At 31.1% G+C, this 20,135-nt stretch overlaps 7 protein-coding genes across 7 annotated transcripts; 4 read left to right on the top strand and 3 right to left on the bottom strand.

The window, feature by feature from the left end:
- Positions 1 to 64: 64 nt before the first annotated feature.
- pelo (putative translation factor) lies at positions 65 to 3,151 on the top strand (the record flags this gene model as incomplete). The annotated part of the gene is made up of 6 exons (XM_020571683.1): positions 65 to 673; positions 784 to 1,207; positions 1,284 to 1,385; positions 1,877 to 1,925; positions 2,470 to 2,548; positions 3,071 to 3,151. 6 exons carry the CDS (start codon positions 65 to 67, stop codon positions 3,149 to 3,151), a joined length of 1,344 nt encoding a protein of 447 aa, XP_020438957.1.
- Positions 3,152 to 3,275: 124 nt separating this feature from the next.
- Positions 3,276 to 5,783, top strand: PPL_00658 (uncharacterized protein; the record flags this gene model as incomplete). Its single annotated transcript, XM_020571682.1, has 1 exon — positions 3,276 to 5,783. The coding sequence occupies one exon, from the start codon at positions 3,276 to 3,278 to the stop codon at positions 5,781 to 5,783; it is 2,508 nt and encodes an 835-aa protein (XP_020438956.1).
- A 242-nt stretch (positions 5,784 to 6,025) lies between these two features.
- On the bottom strand, positions 6,026 to 9,151 carry PPL_00657 (putative G-patch-containing protein; the record flags this gene model as incomplete). Its single annotated transcript, XM_020571681.1, has 3 exons — positions 6,026 to 8,369; positions 8,447 to 8,580; positions 8,693 to 9,151. 3 exons carry the CDS (start codon positions 9,149 to 9,151, stop codon positions 6,026 to 6,028), a joined length of 2,937 nt encoding a protein of 978 aa, XP_020438955.1.
- A 238-nt stretch (positions 9,152 to 9,389) lies between these two features.
- PPL_00656 (uncharacterized protein) lies at positions 9,390 to 9,884 on the bottom strand (the record flags this gene model as incomplete). Its single annotated transcript, XM_020571680.1, has 1 exon — positions 9,390 to 9,884. One exon carries the CDS (start codon positions 9,882 to 9,884, stop codon positions 9,390 to 9,392), a length of 495 nt encoding a protein of 164 aa, XP_020438954.1.
- Positions 9,885 to 11,550: 1,666 nt separating this feature from the next.
- Positions 11,551 to 12,370, bottom strand: PPL_00655 (uncharacterized protein; the record flags this gene model as incomplete). The annotated part of the gene is made up of 3 exons (XM_020571679.1): positions 11,551 to 11,728; positions 11,941 to 11,982; positions 12,357 to 12,370. The coding sequence occupies 3 exons, from the start codon at positions 12,368 to 12,370 to the stop codon at positions 11,551 to 11,553; spliced, it is 234 nt and encodes a 77-aa protein (XP_020438953.1).
- Positions 12,371 to 12,713: 343 nt separating this feature from the next.
- PPL_00654 (phosphatidylinositol-4-phosphate 5-kinase family protein) lies at positions 12,714 to 17,183 on the top strand (the record flags this gene model as incomplete). Its single annotated transcript, XM_020571678.1, has 7 exons — positions 12,714 to 12,737; positions 14,351 to 15,129; positions 15,231 to 15,318; positions 15,402 to 15,554; positions 15,661 to 15,906; positions 15,999 to 16,296; positions 16,396 to 17,183. The coding sequence occupies 7 exons, from the start codon at positions 12,714 to 12,716 to the stop codon at positions 17,181 to 17,183; spliced, it is 2,376 nt and encodes a 791-aa protein (XP_020438952.1).
- Positions 17,184 to 17,828: 645 nt separating this feature from the next.
- Positions 17,829 to 19,549, top strand: PPL_00653 (uncharacterized protein; the record flags this gene model as incomplete). Its single annotated transcript, XM_020571677.1, has 2 exons — positions 17,829 to 18,129; positions 18,213 to 19,549. The coding sequence occupies 2 exons, from the start codon at positions 17,829 to 17,831 to the stop codon at positions 19,547 to 19,549; spliced, it is 1,638 nt and encodes a 545-aa protein (XP_020438951.1).
- Between the last annotated feature and the right edge of the window lie 586 nt (positions 19,550 to 20,135).

Genomic DNA, 20,135 nt, shown 5'->3' with positions numbered 1-20,135 from the left:
AACAAAAAGTAGTAGAAAGAGAAAGAGAAAGATGAAGTTAATAAAAAAATATATTGAAAAGGATATGAGTGGGTTGGTAAAGTTGCATATAGAGGAAGAGGAAGACTTTTGGAATATCTATAATTTGGTGGCGGTAGGCGATCGATTGACATCGACTACGATTAGAAAGGTTCAGAAGGAGACGGCTACCGGCTCGGTGAGTAGCGAACGTCAACGTATCACGATAACGATCAGCGTCGAGAAGATCGATTACGAGACGACATCGAATCTCCTGCGTATATCGGGTCCGGTCTGCGAGGAGAACCGTGTCGTTAAGATGGGTGCCTACCACACGATCGATCTCGAGATGAACCGTGACTTTACGCTGTTCAAAGACGAGTGGGATACGGTGTCGTTGGAACTCGTAAAGAATGCCTCTGACATTACACAGCGTGCCGACGTCGCTGCGCTGATAATGAACGAAGGTCTAGCCAATCTCTGTCTTATCACATCGTCGATGACCGTTGTCAAGGGTCGTATTGACGTGCCCGTACCACGCAAGGGTCGTTCCTCGTCGGACAACCACCAAAAGGGTTTGGAGAATTTCTTTAATCTCATACTTCAATCGATAATGCGTAACATTAACTTTGAAGTTGTTAAATGTTTTATTATTGCATCACCTGCATTCGTAAAGGTAAATAGATAGATAGCGAGAACATCAATGCAAAAATAAGAATGCACACAAAATTTAATACTAACTAATCTTTTGAAATATATATTTGTATTGTAATTATAATAATATAGGATAAATTCTATCAATATATGATTGAACAATCAACAAAGAATGAAATGTATAAAGATATTAAATTGAATAAATCAAAGTTTATTCTTGCACACTCGTCGTCTGGACACCGATATTCGTTGAAGGAGGTGTTGTCCGAACCAACTGTACAGAATCAATTGACCAATACAAAGGCAGCAAGCGAAATCAAAGTGCTGAATTCATTTTATGATATGCTAAAGAAGGATCCAAACCGTGCATTCTACGGCTTTGATCACGTCAAGAAGGCAAACGACAGACTGGCCATCGAAACCTTGTTGGTTACCGACGACTTTTTCAGAGGCAAAGATGTAAGAACAAGAAGAAAATATGTAGATTTAGTACAATCAGTCAAGGAAAACAATGGTGAAGTAAAGATATTCTCTGGTTTACATGTTACTGGTGAACGTAAGTCTAAATGAATCAACAACATTATCGACGAATCAATCGCATGTTTAATCTAATTTATATTTATTTAAAATAGAATTATCAAAACTATCAGGTGTAGCAGCTATACTAAGATGTCCAATGGAACTTGAAGACGAAGAAGAAGAATATAACGAAGAAGAGGAAGAGGCAGCCAACAGTGAGAGTGGAGACGATCAATCAAAATCAGATGAGGAATACGATTCTATATCAAATAAATAATCTACTTATATTATATTTATAAAAACAATCGATTTAATATTAATACGTAGGGAATTTTAACTTCTTTATTAAACAACTTGTCTATCATTTTATTGATTCATGAACTAAGTTATCAGTAATTAAATATAGATAGCCAGCTTCAAAGAGAGGAAATTTGTTTAATTCAGTGAAAGATAAAAAAAAATTAAAATTTGGGGGTCAACCACCCAAATTTTTTTAATTTGAATCTGTTTTTCCATCGATCAAAAAAGGAGAATTTCATGAAATTATATATTTCGTGCCTCATTTTAAATTTGAGATTTACAAAAAAAACAATCAAACATATTTTTATCTGTTTTCATTTTTTTTTTATCCTGATCAGTAGATAATTGATTCAATCTCATTTGGATTGAGATTTGATAAGTGAAAACTTTAGATTTTTTTTAATAGAGTGCAAAGGTAATAATATTCTAAGAAGAGAAAAAAATCAAATTTGGTCGTAATACTGGTATTTTTTATCAATGATTAGATACTTGGTATGTTTCAAAAGAAACAATCACCTAAGGATTAAACATCCCCTTCAATATTTCAAAGCGATAATTCTTTGTTATTTTTGGAACTTAGAGATACAATAATTTAACAACGTTTCCAAAGTTTGACAGTAGAAAGTAAATATGATTTTGGTAATGACTACGTGGACAATGATGACATCAGTTACTAATAAGAATCAGATATCAAATGATTTGTCGATACAAATAGTTGTATCTTCCTAAAGATCAACCATGTTGTCGATTAAAAACTTTATTTCGAATGTTGCGAGTAAAGATATTTTTTAAAAAACGGTTGTCCTTTTAGAATTAAAGTGATGAAAAACAATTGTTATTATTATACTCAACAAGCCTACTGCTAGATGTAAACAAGAACTAGAACTTAAATAGATCGGATGATGATTTTTAAAGTTAATTATCATAAAGAATAAATATCGTTTTTTGTATTAACTAGTCAATAACAAAGCATGAAAGATATTGTTTTAAAAAATAAAGATTACATAATTGGGAAGAAACATTCTGCGTAGTCAAATTATTGTATTATTTTGATGATTCAATCAAAATAGTCTTTGATGTAAAAAAAAACAATACATGGAAAAAAAAAAAAAAAAAAAAGGGTCATTCAGAAGTGAATTTTCTGAATGCAAATAAAACAAAAAAGTATAATTGAACCACCAATCATAGTTAAAAACATCATTCCTCGAGGAAGTATGCTAATCAAAAGGATTTTTTGTGCATTTGTGTTATTTCATTTTGTGTTCTTGCATTATTTTTGCATATTACAGACAAAAGCTATGCAAATTTTTTTCATTTTTTTAAGTGAGGGATAAAATGAAATTTCCAAAACAGGAAATTAATTTGCATCACACAAAAATAAATAAATAAAGGTTTAAATCGACCAACATTTCGAGAGTGGGTTCAAATTCATATTTTCAATAGGATTTATATAAGAGAGCCTGAGGGGAGATTAAAAAACATCTTCATCTTTCTTTTATGATAGATATAAATTATTTTTAATACTGATTGAAAATTCCCTTTTTGGGATTTACAATCTCAAGATGATCTTCAATGATATCTCATATCAATTATCAACTAGGACGAAATCAAAGGTTGTAGGATGATTAATCATGATTCAAAGAGTGGTTCATCAAACTCTATAAATTGGAGAAATTTTTGATTTTGTTATTCATATTTTAATTTATACAATAATAAATTATTATCTTTAAAGTAAATATATATAAAATTCTAAGTAATTTCCTAAACTTTGACTAATTTTATATTTTAACGAAAAACTTTTAGATATGGCACCACCAGTAGTAAAAATAGTTTACCAGTTCTCTTCATCAGTAGTTGGAAGTTATAAGTTCGAATTCGGAGGAGCTGGTGGAAGTGGTTGGAGTCAAGGAGCGGAAAGATTCAGTGCCTATCCAATCAATTCTACTATGGGTTCCCAAGTTTTTAGATACAAATCATCTGACAACTTCTTTGCCTATTCATTGAGTTCCAATGATCCAACATTTGCTGGATGGACAAAGGATGGTGCTGCATTCTGTTGTCCAAATGACAATGATCCATTAGCTATTCCAGTTTATAGATATTCTAGAGTTATCTCAGGAAGCAAATTTGCATTCACCTATTCAACAAGTGCAACCTATACCGAATCTGGATTCACTTGGATCAAAGATAAAGTCGAATTCAAAGCATTTAAATTGATTCAAGAAATGCCTTCTGATTATGGCGCAAATATTGGTTCCAATGGAATAATATCTTTCCCAAACATTATTGCCTACCAATTTGCAAAAGCTGATTTCTCAGCGACTTGTCTCTTGCAAACAACAGCACCTGGAACTATCATGACAAATAAACCATCTGAAGGTGGATTACCGACAAGAGGTGGATGGAGAGTTTTTCTCAATGCATCTGGTGTCGTTGTGTTCGTAATCGATGATGGTTATGGATCGGAAAGAGTACTATCACCATCAACTCAAATATTCGATGGAGATTGGCACAGTGTTGCTGTTGTCCGAAGATCTGGTCTTTTGGAAATTTGGGTTGATGGAACCAAGCTAAATGTTACTTACATCGGAGAGGAACAAAGAAATGCAAACTCAACAAAACCATTGTTGGTTGGTGCAAACTATTACGGAAACGAACCACAATTAGTTGGAATTGTCGAAGATATTACAATTTGGAACATTGCAATCAATCAAAAACAAATTTTCAATTCAATGTTCAACATGATTGTTGGAAATGAACCTGGTTTGGTTGCATTCTGGCCAATGGACAACAATTTCAATGACAAGAGTTCAAACAATAACAACGGATCTTCAAGTGGATCTGTTTCATTTGTTCCAGTGTTCCATGAGAAATCTGTCGAGAATGGTCCAAATTCATTTTCATATGTTTCAGTTATGAATCACAGCACTTCAACCAGTGGAAGTTTAACAACAACCAGAACTCAAAGTATGAATGTCCAAGCAGGTTCACCAGTTCTTATTATCTCAATCTATGATATGGTTACATCAGCTTTCCCAGTTGGATGTGTTCTCAAAGTTACAGATCCTTCTGGAAATCAATATAATAATCCAATAAACACAGCATCGTTGTATGTTAAGATGAATGGAACATCAGTTCAATGTTTAGTTGTATCAAATCCAACACCTGGAAAATGGACCACCGTTATCACAGCACCAACTATCAGTTCATTCCATCTCACACTCCAAGCATATCCATCTCAAGATGTTGCCAAAACAATGATGGAATCATTACAAGCGCTTTATCCATATGATGAAGATACCAAGATGCCACTTTGCAAACATCCTTTAATGAAATTGGAGAATATTCAATCTTGGAGAAGTTTTGTTGGAACATTAGCTGGAATTGGATTTGCTGCGGTAATTGTCTTAGCAGCCGCTGCAGCATCTATTCCAATCGCTGGTACCGTGGCTGTGCTCGCTACTGCTGGGTTTGTAGTTGGTGTTGCATATGATGTGGTGATGTATCTATCTTCATCAAAGAAAGATGTTGAAGATACATCTGGAGCAATTTCCACCAATACTGGAATGGGTGACTTTGATAAACCAACAGACCAGATTTCAGAGATTTACAATAATTTCTTGAAGGTAGCATCATCCAGCCCATACGCCACTCCACCAACCAAAGTCAGCAATACAACCAGAGTAACAAGAAAACAATTGAATATTGCAGATACCTATAAACTTCATCTCGATATTGGTGGTGAAGGTAGTTTCACTTACAATAATGCGATTTCTGGATTCCCAGATGCACTCAATATCAATGTTAATACCAACCAAAGTCAATATCCAGTAAAAGCTATTCCACTTCTTGTTCGTCTACAACAATGGGAAGAACAACCTACCTACAAACCGTCACTCCCATTCGCCGATAAGAGTGTTGACTATATCACAATGCAATCAACACCAATTGCAGATTGGGAAGTCACCGAAATCATTCGTATTCTGAGACCAGGCGGAAGTATTGGATTGTGGCTCAATTTGCCAGATCCAGGTTATATTTATAATAATCTTCCAGCTTGGCAAAAGCAGTTGGTTACCAATGTGAACAGTATTGTCACCCAACTTAATGCAACACCAAAGTTCACTTGCAAAGGAAATTATACACTTCCAGGTGTTCCTCCAAACAGCAATCCAATTTGCACAGTTGGACTTGTCGATGAAGCCGATGGTACATATGGAATGGCAAAGATGTTACTTGTTGACAATAGACCAACTGAATTGCTTTTTGATTCTGAACTCAAAGATTCTGAATCTGTAGTTGGTGATGCTTAAATAATTCATTTTAGATAATCTAAAATACCAATCATTATCAATAGAATTTATAACAATAAAAAAAAAAAATAATAAAGAATTAATAATAAGTTAAATAAACAAAAAGGAATTTTTTAAAATTGATTTTTGTGAATAATATGGTTCAATTTACACTAATTTTAATGATTCATACACTGCACAACAAATGGTATTTATTATAATTTTTATTTAATTTTTTAAAATATAAAAAGAATAATTTTGTTCTATCTTTCTTTTCTTTTTTCTCTATCTTTTTCTCTTTCCCTCTTTTTCTCTTTCTTTTCTTTCTTTTCACGTTTTCTCTCTTTCTTTTCTTTCTTTTTTTCTTTTCTTCTTCTTTTTCTTTCTCTTCGCTCTGTATCGCTACTACTGTCACTGTTAGAACTATCGCTATCAGAGCTATCGCTAAACTGTGATAGATATGATTTGATATTCTCAACCCACTTTTCGTTTTCTTTGTATTTTTGTTGATCATTGTCTTTCTTTGATGACTTTGGTGCTGTGAATGTCGATGATGCTGATCTCTTATTTGATTGTGTATCTCTTTCATTTGTTTTCTTATTTGGTTCTGGTATTGTTGTTTTTGTTGAAGATGATTGTTGTTGTAAATGATATGGTTTGATATCTAATACTTTATAATAGGTAGGTGGTGGTTCACCACTATCAGGTAAACTATTATCTTTTTGTGTAGTAGGTGGTGTTGTTGGTAAAGCTGGAGGTGGTAGCGGGAATTGTACTGCCTGTGTTACATTATTATTATTATTATTATTATTATGAGCATTTGAAGAAGGTGTTGTCATCGGTTTCATTTGCGTGTTTGATGAATCTTTTTGAGCTTGTTTTAAGAATGACGCAAATGGATCACTATCATCATCTTCTTCATCATTATTATTACTATTATCGTGTTGTTGCTGCAAAGAATCTGTATTAATAGGTAGTAATCCTATATCATTATTATTTCTATTATTATTATTATTAATGTTGGTTTTCTTGTTGTTATTATTATTATTGTTATTATAATTGTTGTTAATGGTAGTTGTAGTTTCTGGTTCATTCGACAATAATGATGAGAAAGGATCATATTCAGATTCAGTTTGGTCGTCGACTAGTTGGTCACTTTCAAATATTGATTTGAATAGATCCAATGGTGGTCTCTTCTCTTCAGTGTATTTCAATTCCATAACTGGATTGTTTGTATCGACGGACGAGTTTGAATTGATATCTGGTTCGTAGTCATTATCGTTTTCGTTATCGATGTCGTCGTTGCTATTGCCATCGCCATTGATATCACCACCGATATCGTCAGCATTGTTAATATCACCCGATGGAAACTCTATCTGTAAATTCAACTTTGATATCCAATCGACATCTTTCTTCTTGGCCAATTGTTGCTGTTGCTCTATCTCTTTCTCTCTATCTTTATATGGATTCTCTATATTGAAACGACGACACAACAGTCTCGCTGGGAACCAATCGCTAGTTACTCTCTTTTGTTTTACAGTCTTTTGCTGTTGTTGTTGTTGTAAACTATCTTGTTTCGGTCTAGACTTGTAATCATCAACCGATTCAAATCTACTTGCAAGTGATTGTTGTAATGATTTCAAAGCATCATTTTGAATTGCATTACTATTGTTATTATTATTATTATTACTATTGTTATTAACTCCATAAGATTGTTGTAAATATGAACTTAAATTTGGTTGTTTAGATTGTTGTTGAATTAACTTTGGTTTTGTAGTTGCAAGTTGTTTCTCTTGTAGTATTTCCGATCGTTTTGTTGGGTTGATGTTTACTGTATAGATAGGTCGTTCAATGATGGAACGGTCCAGTGGTTTGTCGTACTTGTGTAGCACGTTGAAGTTGTCAGGTACTTTCGGTGGTTTGAACCACTTGATTTCCAAAGAGGTGTGTGACGCCACAATGAAATTCCTCAGTGGAACAGAACCGTCTGAACATCTTCTAAGATTAGCTGAACTATCTTCTGGTTTCAAAAACTCCAATACTTGTGACTGCTGCTGTTGCTGTTGCTGTTGTCTTTGTATTCTCCTTCCACCTAAATAACTATCATATTGATCCTTTGAATCTGTATCATAGATATCCGAATCTATATTATTAGATCTATCACCTCCAAATGTAACTATATTACCACCACCACCAATGCTACTATTATTATTATCACCTCTCATCTGTCTCATTTCATCGGTGATCTGAAAACCAACACCATATGAATCGTTCTTTGGTTGATACTCGATTATCTTTGGGTATTCCTTTCCATATTCTACATGTACCAATTGATCTTCTTCTTCCTCCTCCTCCTCCTCATTTTCCTCTTCTTCATTCTCTTCTGCTTGTTTGTCACTACCAAATATCATACTATCATTATCGATGATGGTTGTTGTTTGTATCTTCTTCTTGGGCGGCAGTTTCACTTTTGGTTGATTCTTCTTCTTGTAGATCTTCTTTATTACACGAGTCTGACCTTCTCTCCATCCCATCTTCTTTAGCAGTCTCAAACCAATTGGATCTTTTGTTGGTTCAACAATATCCTTGAATACACCCTCGAATAAACTATATCAATAAATCAAAATTCAATACATTAATATCAATATTCATTACAATTTTAACCAACTACATAACTAACATACCTTTGTGACATACTCGTTGCAACAGATGATGTATTTGTAGTTGATTCATTCTGTTCACTCTTTGTCTTAAACAATGCAGATGTACCTTCGAATATATCATACTCTGGTTTTGTCTTTATTTCTTTTGTCATATTCTATAATAATAATAATAATAATAATAGTTACGAAAGATACTAAAGTTAGTATATAATTTACTATTATTTATAATTATAGATAGTAATAATAATAATAATAATAATAACATACACTTATATCTTCTTCATCCATAAAATCATGTACAGTAAATTGTTTGATATTAGCTTTATCACGGCTGGTAGATTTGAATGTAGACGGAGTGAAACCTTCCTTTGACCCAACGGTGTTAAAGAAACCAGCAGAGAATCCACCAGTGAAAGCACCATGGAATCGTTTTCTACCTTTTTCATCTTTAACCTCTTGTTTGTATATTGGTAAATACTTTGATTTACTACTGCTACTGGCACTATTTAATGATGAATCATCTTTACTCTTTTCAATAGGTGTACCAAATATACCTGCACTACTATTATATCCATTATTATTTAGACTATCATTTACATTGTTACTCTTATTAGTAGATGTTATATATCCTGAAGTACTACTACCTCTTTGATAGCTGCTACTACTATTTTCATTATTATTATTATTACTACTATTATAACTATTAGTATATCTCTTTCCACTCATTAGATAGAAATGATATTTGTACACATTTGTGTGTTAAAGGAAAAGTATTGATTGTTAGCTAACTTTGAAAAAATAAATTGCAAAAATGTTGCCAAACAAAATTCAACTGTCGAAATTTCTAAATGTTAAGATTCAAATTAATGATTTTTATTTATTTATTATTATTATTATTATTAATATTATGAAATTAATCAGTAAAATTAATAATGTTGTTATATTGTTGATTGTTGGTGATATTTTAATTGGCGGATTGGACTGATTCTTCTTTGTCTGCACTGAGATCTCTGATTTCATAGAGTGCAGGTGCCTCACAGATGACTGAGTAGGAATCTCTTTCCTTGACGATTTTGAATGATTCCAACATGGCTCTGTAGTGATGTCCGTTTAGTTGAGCCTCGGCGTTGTAGCTCTTTCCACTGATACGCACTGACAGTACTTCGGGAATGAAATTGAATTTCGGTTGCTCGATGAATTTAAATGTGAAATTACTCAAGTCTGTGAAATGACAACACTTTGAACTGGTAATACTACCATACGATATTTCGAAATCATTTCGATTGACAATCTCTATCGAACAATTGTAGTGGGTGTCTACGATTTTCTGTTGTTTCGGGTGGAAGCACTCACCATCACCAACAGTTGAACCACTTACCAAATAATTATTATTATTGCATGAAACGTAGAGTACCAACAACAACAACAACAACAATTTAGATGAACGCATTATTGACATTGTTTTGTATTGTATTGTTAAAAATTATTATTTGTAAATTTGATGTTTTTTTTAGATATCTAAGTATTGTTGTTGATTTTTGTTTGTATAATGTTTGATTGATTGATATGAATGAATTTACAAACCTTAATTTGAAAGCTTTTATAATCAAGTTTCTGTTCTGTCAGTCATTGTAGTGATAATTAGATGACATTGCCCACTCTATCGAAATAACATAATCATCCTAGAATTCAACAAAATCTATTTGTAATTCGTCAAGATATTTCGATTCTAGTATTACTATAAACAGATATGGTTCGAATGTATCACTCTCTTTTTCATCAGTTAAATTTAGATAGATAGATATGGATACACGCACAAACAAATGTGTGGTAAAAACTAAAAATCGATTCATCATAAACACACACACAAGCCAAAACACTAATAAATCATTGTTTGTGCTTTGTTATCGATTGTTTTTGTCATTGTTAATTATGATAAATTTTATGGTCATTGGTTAAAACATAAAGAATTTTAAATTGAATTAGAAATTAATGTATATCTATTGATTGATTTTCGGCAAAAAAGATGAAAGTAGAAAGAGATTAGAGAAGTTGACATGATTAAAAAGAACGATTACTAAAGTTTAGCTATTAAATAAATATAAAAGATCATATGATAATTAATATATATATTAATGATGAACTTCACCCATTATTTAAATTTAAATTGTTGATTTTTTAGAATAAAAAAAAACTAGTTTTTTCATGTACATTGATGAAAAATTGTGACCCATTTTTGGATTGTACCTTTTGGGTTTATTTTGATTTTTTTTAGCATCGGAATTCTAGGAGAACAGATTTTTTTTATTTATGTTGAATTTTTTTTTTTTTTTTTTTTTTTTGATTATATATTACTTTTTTTTTATATTTTCATTCATTCCACTACTGTATATACAATTAATTTAAATAAATATCTATTCAAACATAATTCATCGAAAAAAAGCAAATATTTAAAAATAGTTTTTAATCAAAAAAAAAAACCATCATCGAAAATCTCAAGATTTGTGAATTATTTTTTTAATTTTTTTTATTTTTTTTTATTCCATAAAAAACCCCACACCACACACCAAATCACAATCAGATATAACTGAAAATTAGCGAGAGCTGTTTGTTGTAGAACAACAAAAAGGTAACCAATAGCAACAAAAAATTCATAGATCATAATTTAAAGATAATATATTTTATTTATAATCTTATTATTTATTATTTATTTATTTAAATTAAAGTTTATTTTTAGAATTTTAATTAAAATAAGTAAAGTTTATCGATTTCAGTGTATTTAAATTACTAGTAATTAGAAACAGATAGATAATAATAGAATAAAATAAGAATTAAAAAGGTAAGTTTGACTAGTTGATCAATCTAAAGATTGTATTGTATTGGTTTGGACAGGTTTGAATTCAGAGAAAGAAAAACATAAATAGCTAGCTTCATGTTATCAATAAAAATCACAACTCATTTTGTCACTTTCGAATATAATATAATCAAAAGTTGCATAAATAAATAGTAAATGACAATAGTATGAATTGATTTGACAGGTTATGACAGATCAACGATACATTTTTTTAATCATATTGTTTGTTGTGTATTGTTATTTTTTGTTGTTGTTGTTGATGTTGATGTTGTTATAGTTGGTGGTTCCAAGCATTTTGTAACTTTATCGTAGTAAAAATCGATCGATCGATCGCAACAAACAGGCTATAACTTAAATCTTTAATCAATTGTGTGAGCATTAATCGAATTGTAAAGAGAGTAGATAAAGCAGAGTAGAATAGAATGAAGGAGAAAAGTATCCGATGCGAGCTAGAGAAAACAACAAACACACTCCACACTCACACTCACACTCCGGCCAACTACTCACTCAACCAAAAAATCAAAGATAACAAGTTATCCGATGAACATAAATGGTAACCAATCAACTGATTAGATTGGATTTATATAGATGCCTGCCTGGGCAACAAATCATGATTTGTCTGGAAGTTGAAACCAGCATATTGATGGTCCATTTAAATAACGTCTTTCCGTCAACAACATCAACAACAACATCGATATAGTGTCTAGAGAGAATATATATATGAGTGAGTGTATTGATTTCACAGCAGCACTCACTGAACATAATAAGCTTACAAATATATCATAGATACATTCATACATTCATACACCAAGTTTAGTTTAACTTAAAATCAGCAACAACAACATCACACACAGGCATACCATCAATATACTTGGTTTACTATAAACAGTAATCTTCACACTTATGACAATGATGTTTTATTTGGATGTTGTTGTGAATGACAGAGGTAGTAAAACTGTTACTAAATTAGCTTATTCACTCAATTATGCTCAACACACCACTTTTTACTAAATACAACTTTACCTTTTTATGGTTAAATTAGAGATCTGATGATCATTGACTCCTATATCTAATTACTTCTTTCTTTTCATTTTTTTTGTTAACAATGTTTATTGATTATTGTTGTTGTTAGCTTTGTTATTTCATTGATTGCAATTAACAACAATTCAAAACATATTCTACATAAATGGAAATATTTAAACTTCAAACTCTATAACCATCATTTGATAGCACAATCCTACTACTGTGCCAGGAATTTTCTACTTCCCTTTTGTACATCACTCTTTTTCTTTATTTGTTTGATATTATGTTTCCACTTCACCCAATACTTTTGTACACTTCAACTCTAATTATTTAGGTTAATGTGATATATTTACTATGATAATAATTATAATTGTTGTACAGCACACTGCTTAAAATAGTTCAAATAAAAAAATGATTGGTGATCGTTACTTGGTTGTCTTGACCAAACAGCCATCCCACCTGTTATATTTTATAGGTGTGGAACGATTGATTTTAATATCAAAGTAATATGTGTGTGTTGTGTATGATTGTTGTTAGTTATTTCACACAACTATTATAACACATAAAATTAAAGAGAAAGAATACTCTAACCAATAATCATCAAACATTATTTTTTTTTCATCAGTGTAATTACTTTGCAGCCACAAACACACACACACACAAACACATAAAATTAATAACCATAAAAATGAATTCCCCCTCTTAACAACCGCCTTTATATCAATAATAATAATATTAAATATCCACACAACACACACACTCACACACATACATGATCAATAACAATTTTTAATTCCACACATAGCCCATCAATCACTTTCCATTCCAGTCACCGATTGAAATTTTAACCAAATGCAAAAACACTCACCAAATCATCATTGAGAATCACTACCATACCAACACCATCTGTTACTATTACACTTGCAAATTGAGCAGTCTACTTTTTATTTCATTAAGTTATATTTACTTTAAAAATCAATCAATAGTAACCAACTTCACCACTTTTACTCAATTTTTAATTATTATTATTATTGTCATTATTGTTTAAATTGCTTGACAAACAAACTAATTGTAGTTATTGTTATTGTTAATTACTTTTTTTTTTTTTATATCAATTCAATTTCATCGGAATTCATTAGTTACTTCTTTACTTTGTTTTGCTTTGCTTTTCCAATTTAATCAAATCATAAATAACCACAACAACAGAACCACCACCAAAAGATAAAAACAACAGAGAAAGAGCAAAGGATACAAATTGACAACCAAACCATCAATTCATTCATCCATTTATCTTATTTAAAATTTAAATCCATCATTGTTGTTATTTCATTTGCTTGAATTGGTACAGACAAATAAATAATCTCACTTCAATCACCTATATTTATACAATTACTGTTACTACTAGATTTGGTTACCATAAAACTTGTGCTCGTTCCATATCCTCTTTCAATTGTTAAATTCGTTGTGTTTTTTTTTATATCATCAATCCATTGATTTATTGCCTACTTTATATAATATATTCATAAGTTAAAACTCAAATATATAAAATACAATATAAAAGTGGTGGTGTGTTAAGGATATGATTTGTGGTTAATTTAGGTGCATCATCCACCACTTGATTTCACAAAAGATCAAACAATTAAACTTCTCATAGGTATCATTTAAATAATACAAATATACAAGTGATCCAACCACACAGCAGCAACACCACACTTTATCATTCCGAATCGTTCTCTGCTTAGAATAAATCATACATTTTAAACAAATTATTGTCAATATTTATTTACATCCAATTTTTAAAACATCTCCCTAAACTTTTATTTTCAATTCATCAATATATATATCAAAATTATTTATTTATTCCTAAAAAACAAAACTTAAGTTTCTTTAATTATTTATTATTTATTTATTTATTTATTAATTCATAAATTTATTCATTCATTACAAATCAAATCAATTCTCTTGTTTCAATCCAATCCAATCCAAACCAATCCAAAAACCTTGGAAACAAAAAAAACAAAATGAAATTTTATATTAATTTTTTAAAGAGTAGAAGTAGTTTGTTTAAAATGTTGATGAAAGATGGTGGTCAGCAACAACAACTCCAACAACAACAACAACAAGTACTAGATGAAAAAGATATAAATAAAAGCGATGACTATTCAACGTCTGATGAAGAGGAAGAAAACGATCAGCAACGAGATCAAAGAATCAGAAGAACCGACAGTATCGTTGCTTATAAATCAAAGAATGGCACATTTTTGAATATCAGAAGTTCAGTCGACGAACAAAACAACAAAAATATCGCAGACGACAGCAGTGAGAGTAGCTCAGAGAATCAAGATTTCGAATATTCTGGCACTGAGCCAGTGTCTGTATCGGTATCTTCATCCACTACTACCACAACTACTTCTTCTTCTTCTACCGCTGCTTGTAGTAGTAGTCAAATAACCAACGGAAATCATTGTATTAATATATCAACAAACAACAACAACAACAATAATAATGTATTGTCAGTATCTACCAATCCAATTCCATCGAATTTAACCAATAGAAGAGATTCAGTCGATTCGAACGATCCAAACTTTGGCTATGAAGACCAACCTATCTACAAAACGATATCCGATCCAATTCCAACCGATTTGAAACCAATCAACTCTCCAATTCCAAACAGACCAGTATTCAAAGTGGAACTCTCACCCGAGAATGAACTCATCAATCAATCACTGATAGCACTACGTACATCGTTACTAAACTCTAACAGCGAAGATAAACAACCAATTACACAAGATCAATTTGAATTAATTAAAAAATATAGAATATCAATGTAACTATCGATCGAAAAAACAACAACAACAAGCTATAACAAACAACTCAAAACAAAAACAAAAGCAATTACTAATTAACTTTAACAACATTATATAGAAGCGAGAAAAGATCACTGATAAAGGATTTTGCACCAAATGTTTTTAAAGATTTAAGAAGTAGATTGAATATTGACCAAACTAAATTTTTAGTAAGTTAATGTTAAACTATTGATATGTTTGTTCATAAATAGATTGTATGTTTGTTTACTAACTTGATTTGTTTTACTTTTAGAAATCATGGTCATCTTATATATCAAATGAAGCACAAACCAAACAAAATAGTAATAGTTTCACCATCTACTCTTCTGATAGAAAATATATTTTAAAGACAATTAGCAAAGCTGAATCGATTAAATTAAGAAAATTACTACCACATTACTATGATGTAAGTATATATTTATTTATTATTATTATTATTGTAATCTTTTTTAGTTTATTAACACTAATTATTAATAACTATGATATGTGTGTTGTATTATTGTATACTATAGTATTTAACGTATAATTCAAATTCAATGTTACTTAAATATCTTGGTTTGTTCAGAGTTGACAAGAGAATGAACCAGAATTTCTATGTTGTATTATTATTAAATGTCTTTAACACCTGTTGCAACGTCGATCAAACCATATCGACGAAACAATCGAGCGAATCACTCAAAATCAAATCTCACAAGAAAATACAACTCGATCCAACACTAAAGAGTGCCATTTATAAACAAATTGAAAAAGATACAACAGTAAGTGTATTATTATGAATGAATATAATATAAATATTCTATTATTTATTAATATTAATATTAATATTAATTGATGACATTGTTGTTTATAGTTTTTATCAACACATGATTTAGCTGATTTTAATTTAATCATTGGAATTAATAAGATCGATAGTAAACATGAACAAGAATCGATAGTAGCTGCTGGTGAATCAGATACACCGACTACAACGGAGCTGTCAAGTTCCATTCAATCACATCCACCTCTACAACAACACGATGGTCTGTCATCGTCTGCTTCGTCCACACCAACCTCCTCTGTATTTACACCACAACTCATCACATCGTCACTGGAACTGAATTCATCAGTCGATACAAGTGCTCCTGTTATTATTGAACCAATTAAAACAGGTAAACTATTTAATAATTATTATAGATATTGATAAAGTGTTTATAACTTTATAGATAACTAATTAACTAACTAATTTACAATATTATATATATGTTTAGTTCCAAGATTATTATTCTTTGTTGAAGAAGTTGAATGTATAACGAAATCCAATAACTTTACTATTAATAAATCATTGAAAAAGTCATTTTCAACGCTGCCTAGATCTTGGACATCAGAGACTGTCGAAGATCCAATCGGTAATATCAGTGGTCCATATAGAACCGACAAAAACACACAACCAACTATCAACAGTATGACTCAGAGTTTTATTCTACAGACCGATAGCAGTGAGATGTCCAGCTCTCTACCACCATCGCTATTCAACTCACTACCAAGTGTATTACCACTTTCACATAGAGCATCATTACAACTTAGTCAACAAAAACAACAACAACCAAACAACAATAATAGCAATAACAATAACAATAACAATGTAAATTCAATGAATGGTAGTAGTAAGTTATCTTCATTATCTCTTACTTCGAATAGCAGTGGTGGCAGTGGCGGAAGTGGCTTCCTCACACCTCAGCAACAACAGAATCAACGTCGTTGTATCAATGGGTTCATCTCTGAGAATAACAATGAAATCTACTACTTTTGTATATTAGACCTGTTGGCTAGTGTCGAGTCAACCAAACAGAAGGTACCGATCAAGCTGATGAGCAAGGTCAGACACAGCTCACCGAACAGTCCAAACACTTTTTTGAAAAAGTTTCTCAACAATGCAAAGAATCTGTTGTTCCTAGACAACAGTGTCCAAACTATAAACTCCAACTATAGCAACAGTACCGGTATCACAGTTAACAATAATAACATTAATAATAAATTTGGTACACTACGTAAATAACTATAAAAGTTAGTTAGTCGTAGCAACTTATACATCTTTGTGAAAAAAAAAAACTTTTTTGTTCTATCACTTTTTTTGTTTTATATATATATTTTTGAAGTTCACACATTATTCTTTTTATTTCACATCCATTATTCCATTCAAGTTGGGCATTTTCTATTTCAATAAATGTTTCTCAAAATTAAAAAGATTTGTTAGAAGAAAATAAAATTTATCTAAATGAGATTTCTCAACCTTGTTTTTTTTATAATCCTGTTTCAATTGATTTAGGATTGATATTTTAGTAAATGTTGTAATTGTTCAATTTGAAAATTTACACTGAAGATGTGAGCTACTTAGTCTAAATTTAAGTGGATCTCACAGCAATAACTAGAGAAACTTTTTCTCAAAAAAAAAAAACAAAAAAAACAAAAAAACACCCATTGTACTGTTTATACGGTTCTCATTTCTGCTGAATCAAAGATGAATTTCCAATAAGAAATTAGAGAAACAATGTTAAGCAATGTCAAGTTAAATGAGAATTATATTCTTTATTGATTTATCAATATTACTATTAGTTTGATTTAAATAATCAATCAATTTATTATAAATATGAGAAAGGTATGTAAATGAAATTAAAAAAAAAAATAAAGAGAAGAGAAAGAAATGAAATTTATTTATAAAACTAATAAAAATAATAATAACTCTACTACTTCATTATCTAAAATGTTAACACTTCCTCATATATTATTACAAAATATATTGTCGTCACTCGATAATTTAGATAGAATATGCTTTGCTCTAAGTTGTAAAAAGTGGTATCAATCAAGAGATAACTTCCTCTTGTTCGATACCCACGACCAATTCCTAAACAACTTTGATTTCTATCTGTTAAATGATCAATTCAAGTTGAATTCATTTAGAAAATCACTATGTAAATCAATTTATATGAATAGTGGTAAATTCGGTAGGTAAACAATGCTGATATTAATCAACTGTTGATTGATTAATATATACTAATTCAATATCGTTTTGTTTTATTCTCATTAGATTTCAATGTTAACAATACAAATACAGAAATACCGATGTGGGCAAACTATTTGTATTTCTCAAATAGCTTCAATGATCCATTCCAATTCGGTTGGATACCGGAATGTATTACGACTCTCCACTTTGGTTTCTCGTTCGATCAGTATCTAGAACCAGGACTACTGCCTTCATCGATAAAGACATTGAAATTCGGTAATAACTTTGATCAGAAGATTGTGTTTGGTGCTATTCCCAATTCGGTGGTATCGCTCACCTTTGGCAAGAAGTTTAATAACGATATAGATCCTGGTGTTCTACCCAAGTCCATCAAGAAGCTGGTGTTTGGTGAGGATTTCGATTGTCTGCTGATGCCCGGCTCAATACCATCTTCAGTCACCAAGCTGAAATTCGGTAATCACTTCAACAGCCCGATTAAATTGGGTGTCCTACCAAACCGCTTGAAATCACTGATATTCGGTTACTACTTTAACTATCCACTTGAGTACAACGGTGTCAGTGTGCTACCGCCTACACTGCAAGAGTTGAGCATCGGTCGAAACTATCTGCATTACATCGATCCAAAGATATTGCCAACCACTTTGAATGAGTTACACTATGTCTATTCAAAGACTAGTAAACTACAGTCTGATCAACCGAATGTTGTACCTGCTGCTAATACTACTGCTGCTGCCGATGTTGCTAATGTTGTTATCCCTACAACTACAAAGTCAGCGCTACCTAAAGGTGTAACTCATTTAATGATAGATAATACGGTTGGACCAATCGAGCCTGGATTTATACCAGAGACAGTTACCAACTTACAATTCCTACATGACTATCAGCATCCGATTATGGATAAGACAATACCATCGAGCGTGAAACGGTTGGAGATTGGTATCATTCTCCAACAACTACTGAAACCCAATCAAATTCCAGAGGGTGTGGAAGTGATCGAATTCGGCAATCTCTTCAATCGCCAGATAGAATCAGAGTTGCTGCCAACCAGTGCAAAAGATGTCAGACTTGGATCAACGTTTCAACATGTGTTACCAAGTGACATCCTTGCCAACGATCAGCTAGAAGCACTAGAGATTTCCGGTGCCTATAGATATCCTCTGCCAGCATCCGTTAGAAACATTCACCTTATGAGTCGTGTCTACTACAACTTTAGATATGATTCATTCGATTTCGAATCACTACCGATTGGCACCACCATCAGAATGGAAGTTCCAACTCTCGAACAAATCACCATTAGAATCATGTCGAAACAACACGCACTACTCTTGACTGACAATTACTTCTTGGGTGGATTCATGCCAATTTCATCTTTGAAAACTGGTTATTTTACATCTTGCTAATATAATTAATATATATATATATATATATACAAATTCAGTGTAATCATGATTTTCTCGAACAATAATCATTGTACAAATGGTATCAAAGACAAACTAAAGTATCATCTGTATAAACATTTACCCTTACAAATATGAAAAAAAAATCTAAATAAAAAATATATATCTTTTAAAAGATAGAAATTTTAAACCAAATATTATTTTTCTTAATCAAAAAAAAAAATAACTATTATTATAATTGATTTTTGATCATTCTATTGGGATAAAGATGAACTACATTGACACGATCAATTTTTTTAACTGAATAACAAAAATGACCTTTCTTGATTACATGGAAATATGAAGTCTGAGGTTGCTTATGAAAGCACAAATATATTTTTTAAGAGCTCGAAATTTGGATTTTTTTCTGAGCCAAAAATATAAACATTTGAATTTTCTTTTTGAAATGACATTTGTTTTGATAAGATGCATTGTTGGTTTTGCTTTATCATTATTCTTTTTAGGTAATCTTTTTTCTATTGTCAATCAAAATAGATTGCCACCAAAGCACTCCCCAGAATTAAAGATTCACTACATATTGACACCTTAT

The sequence above is a fragment of the Heterostelium album genome (genome assembly GCF_000004825.1).
Source record: "Heterostelium album PN500 unplaced genomic scaffold PPL_scaffold1, whole genome shotgun sequence".
NCBI classification, from domain to species: domain Eukaryota; phylum Evosea; class Eumycetozoa; order Acytosteliales; family Acytosteliaceae; genus Heterostelium; species Heterostelium album.
This window is presented reverse-complemented; position numbering and strand designations above follow the sequence as displayed.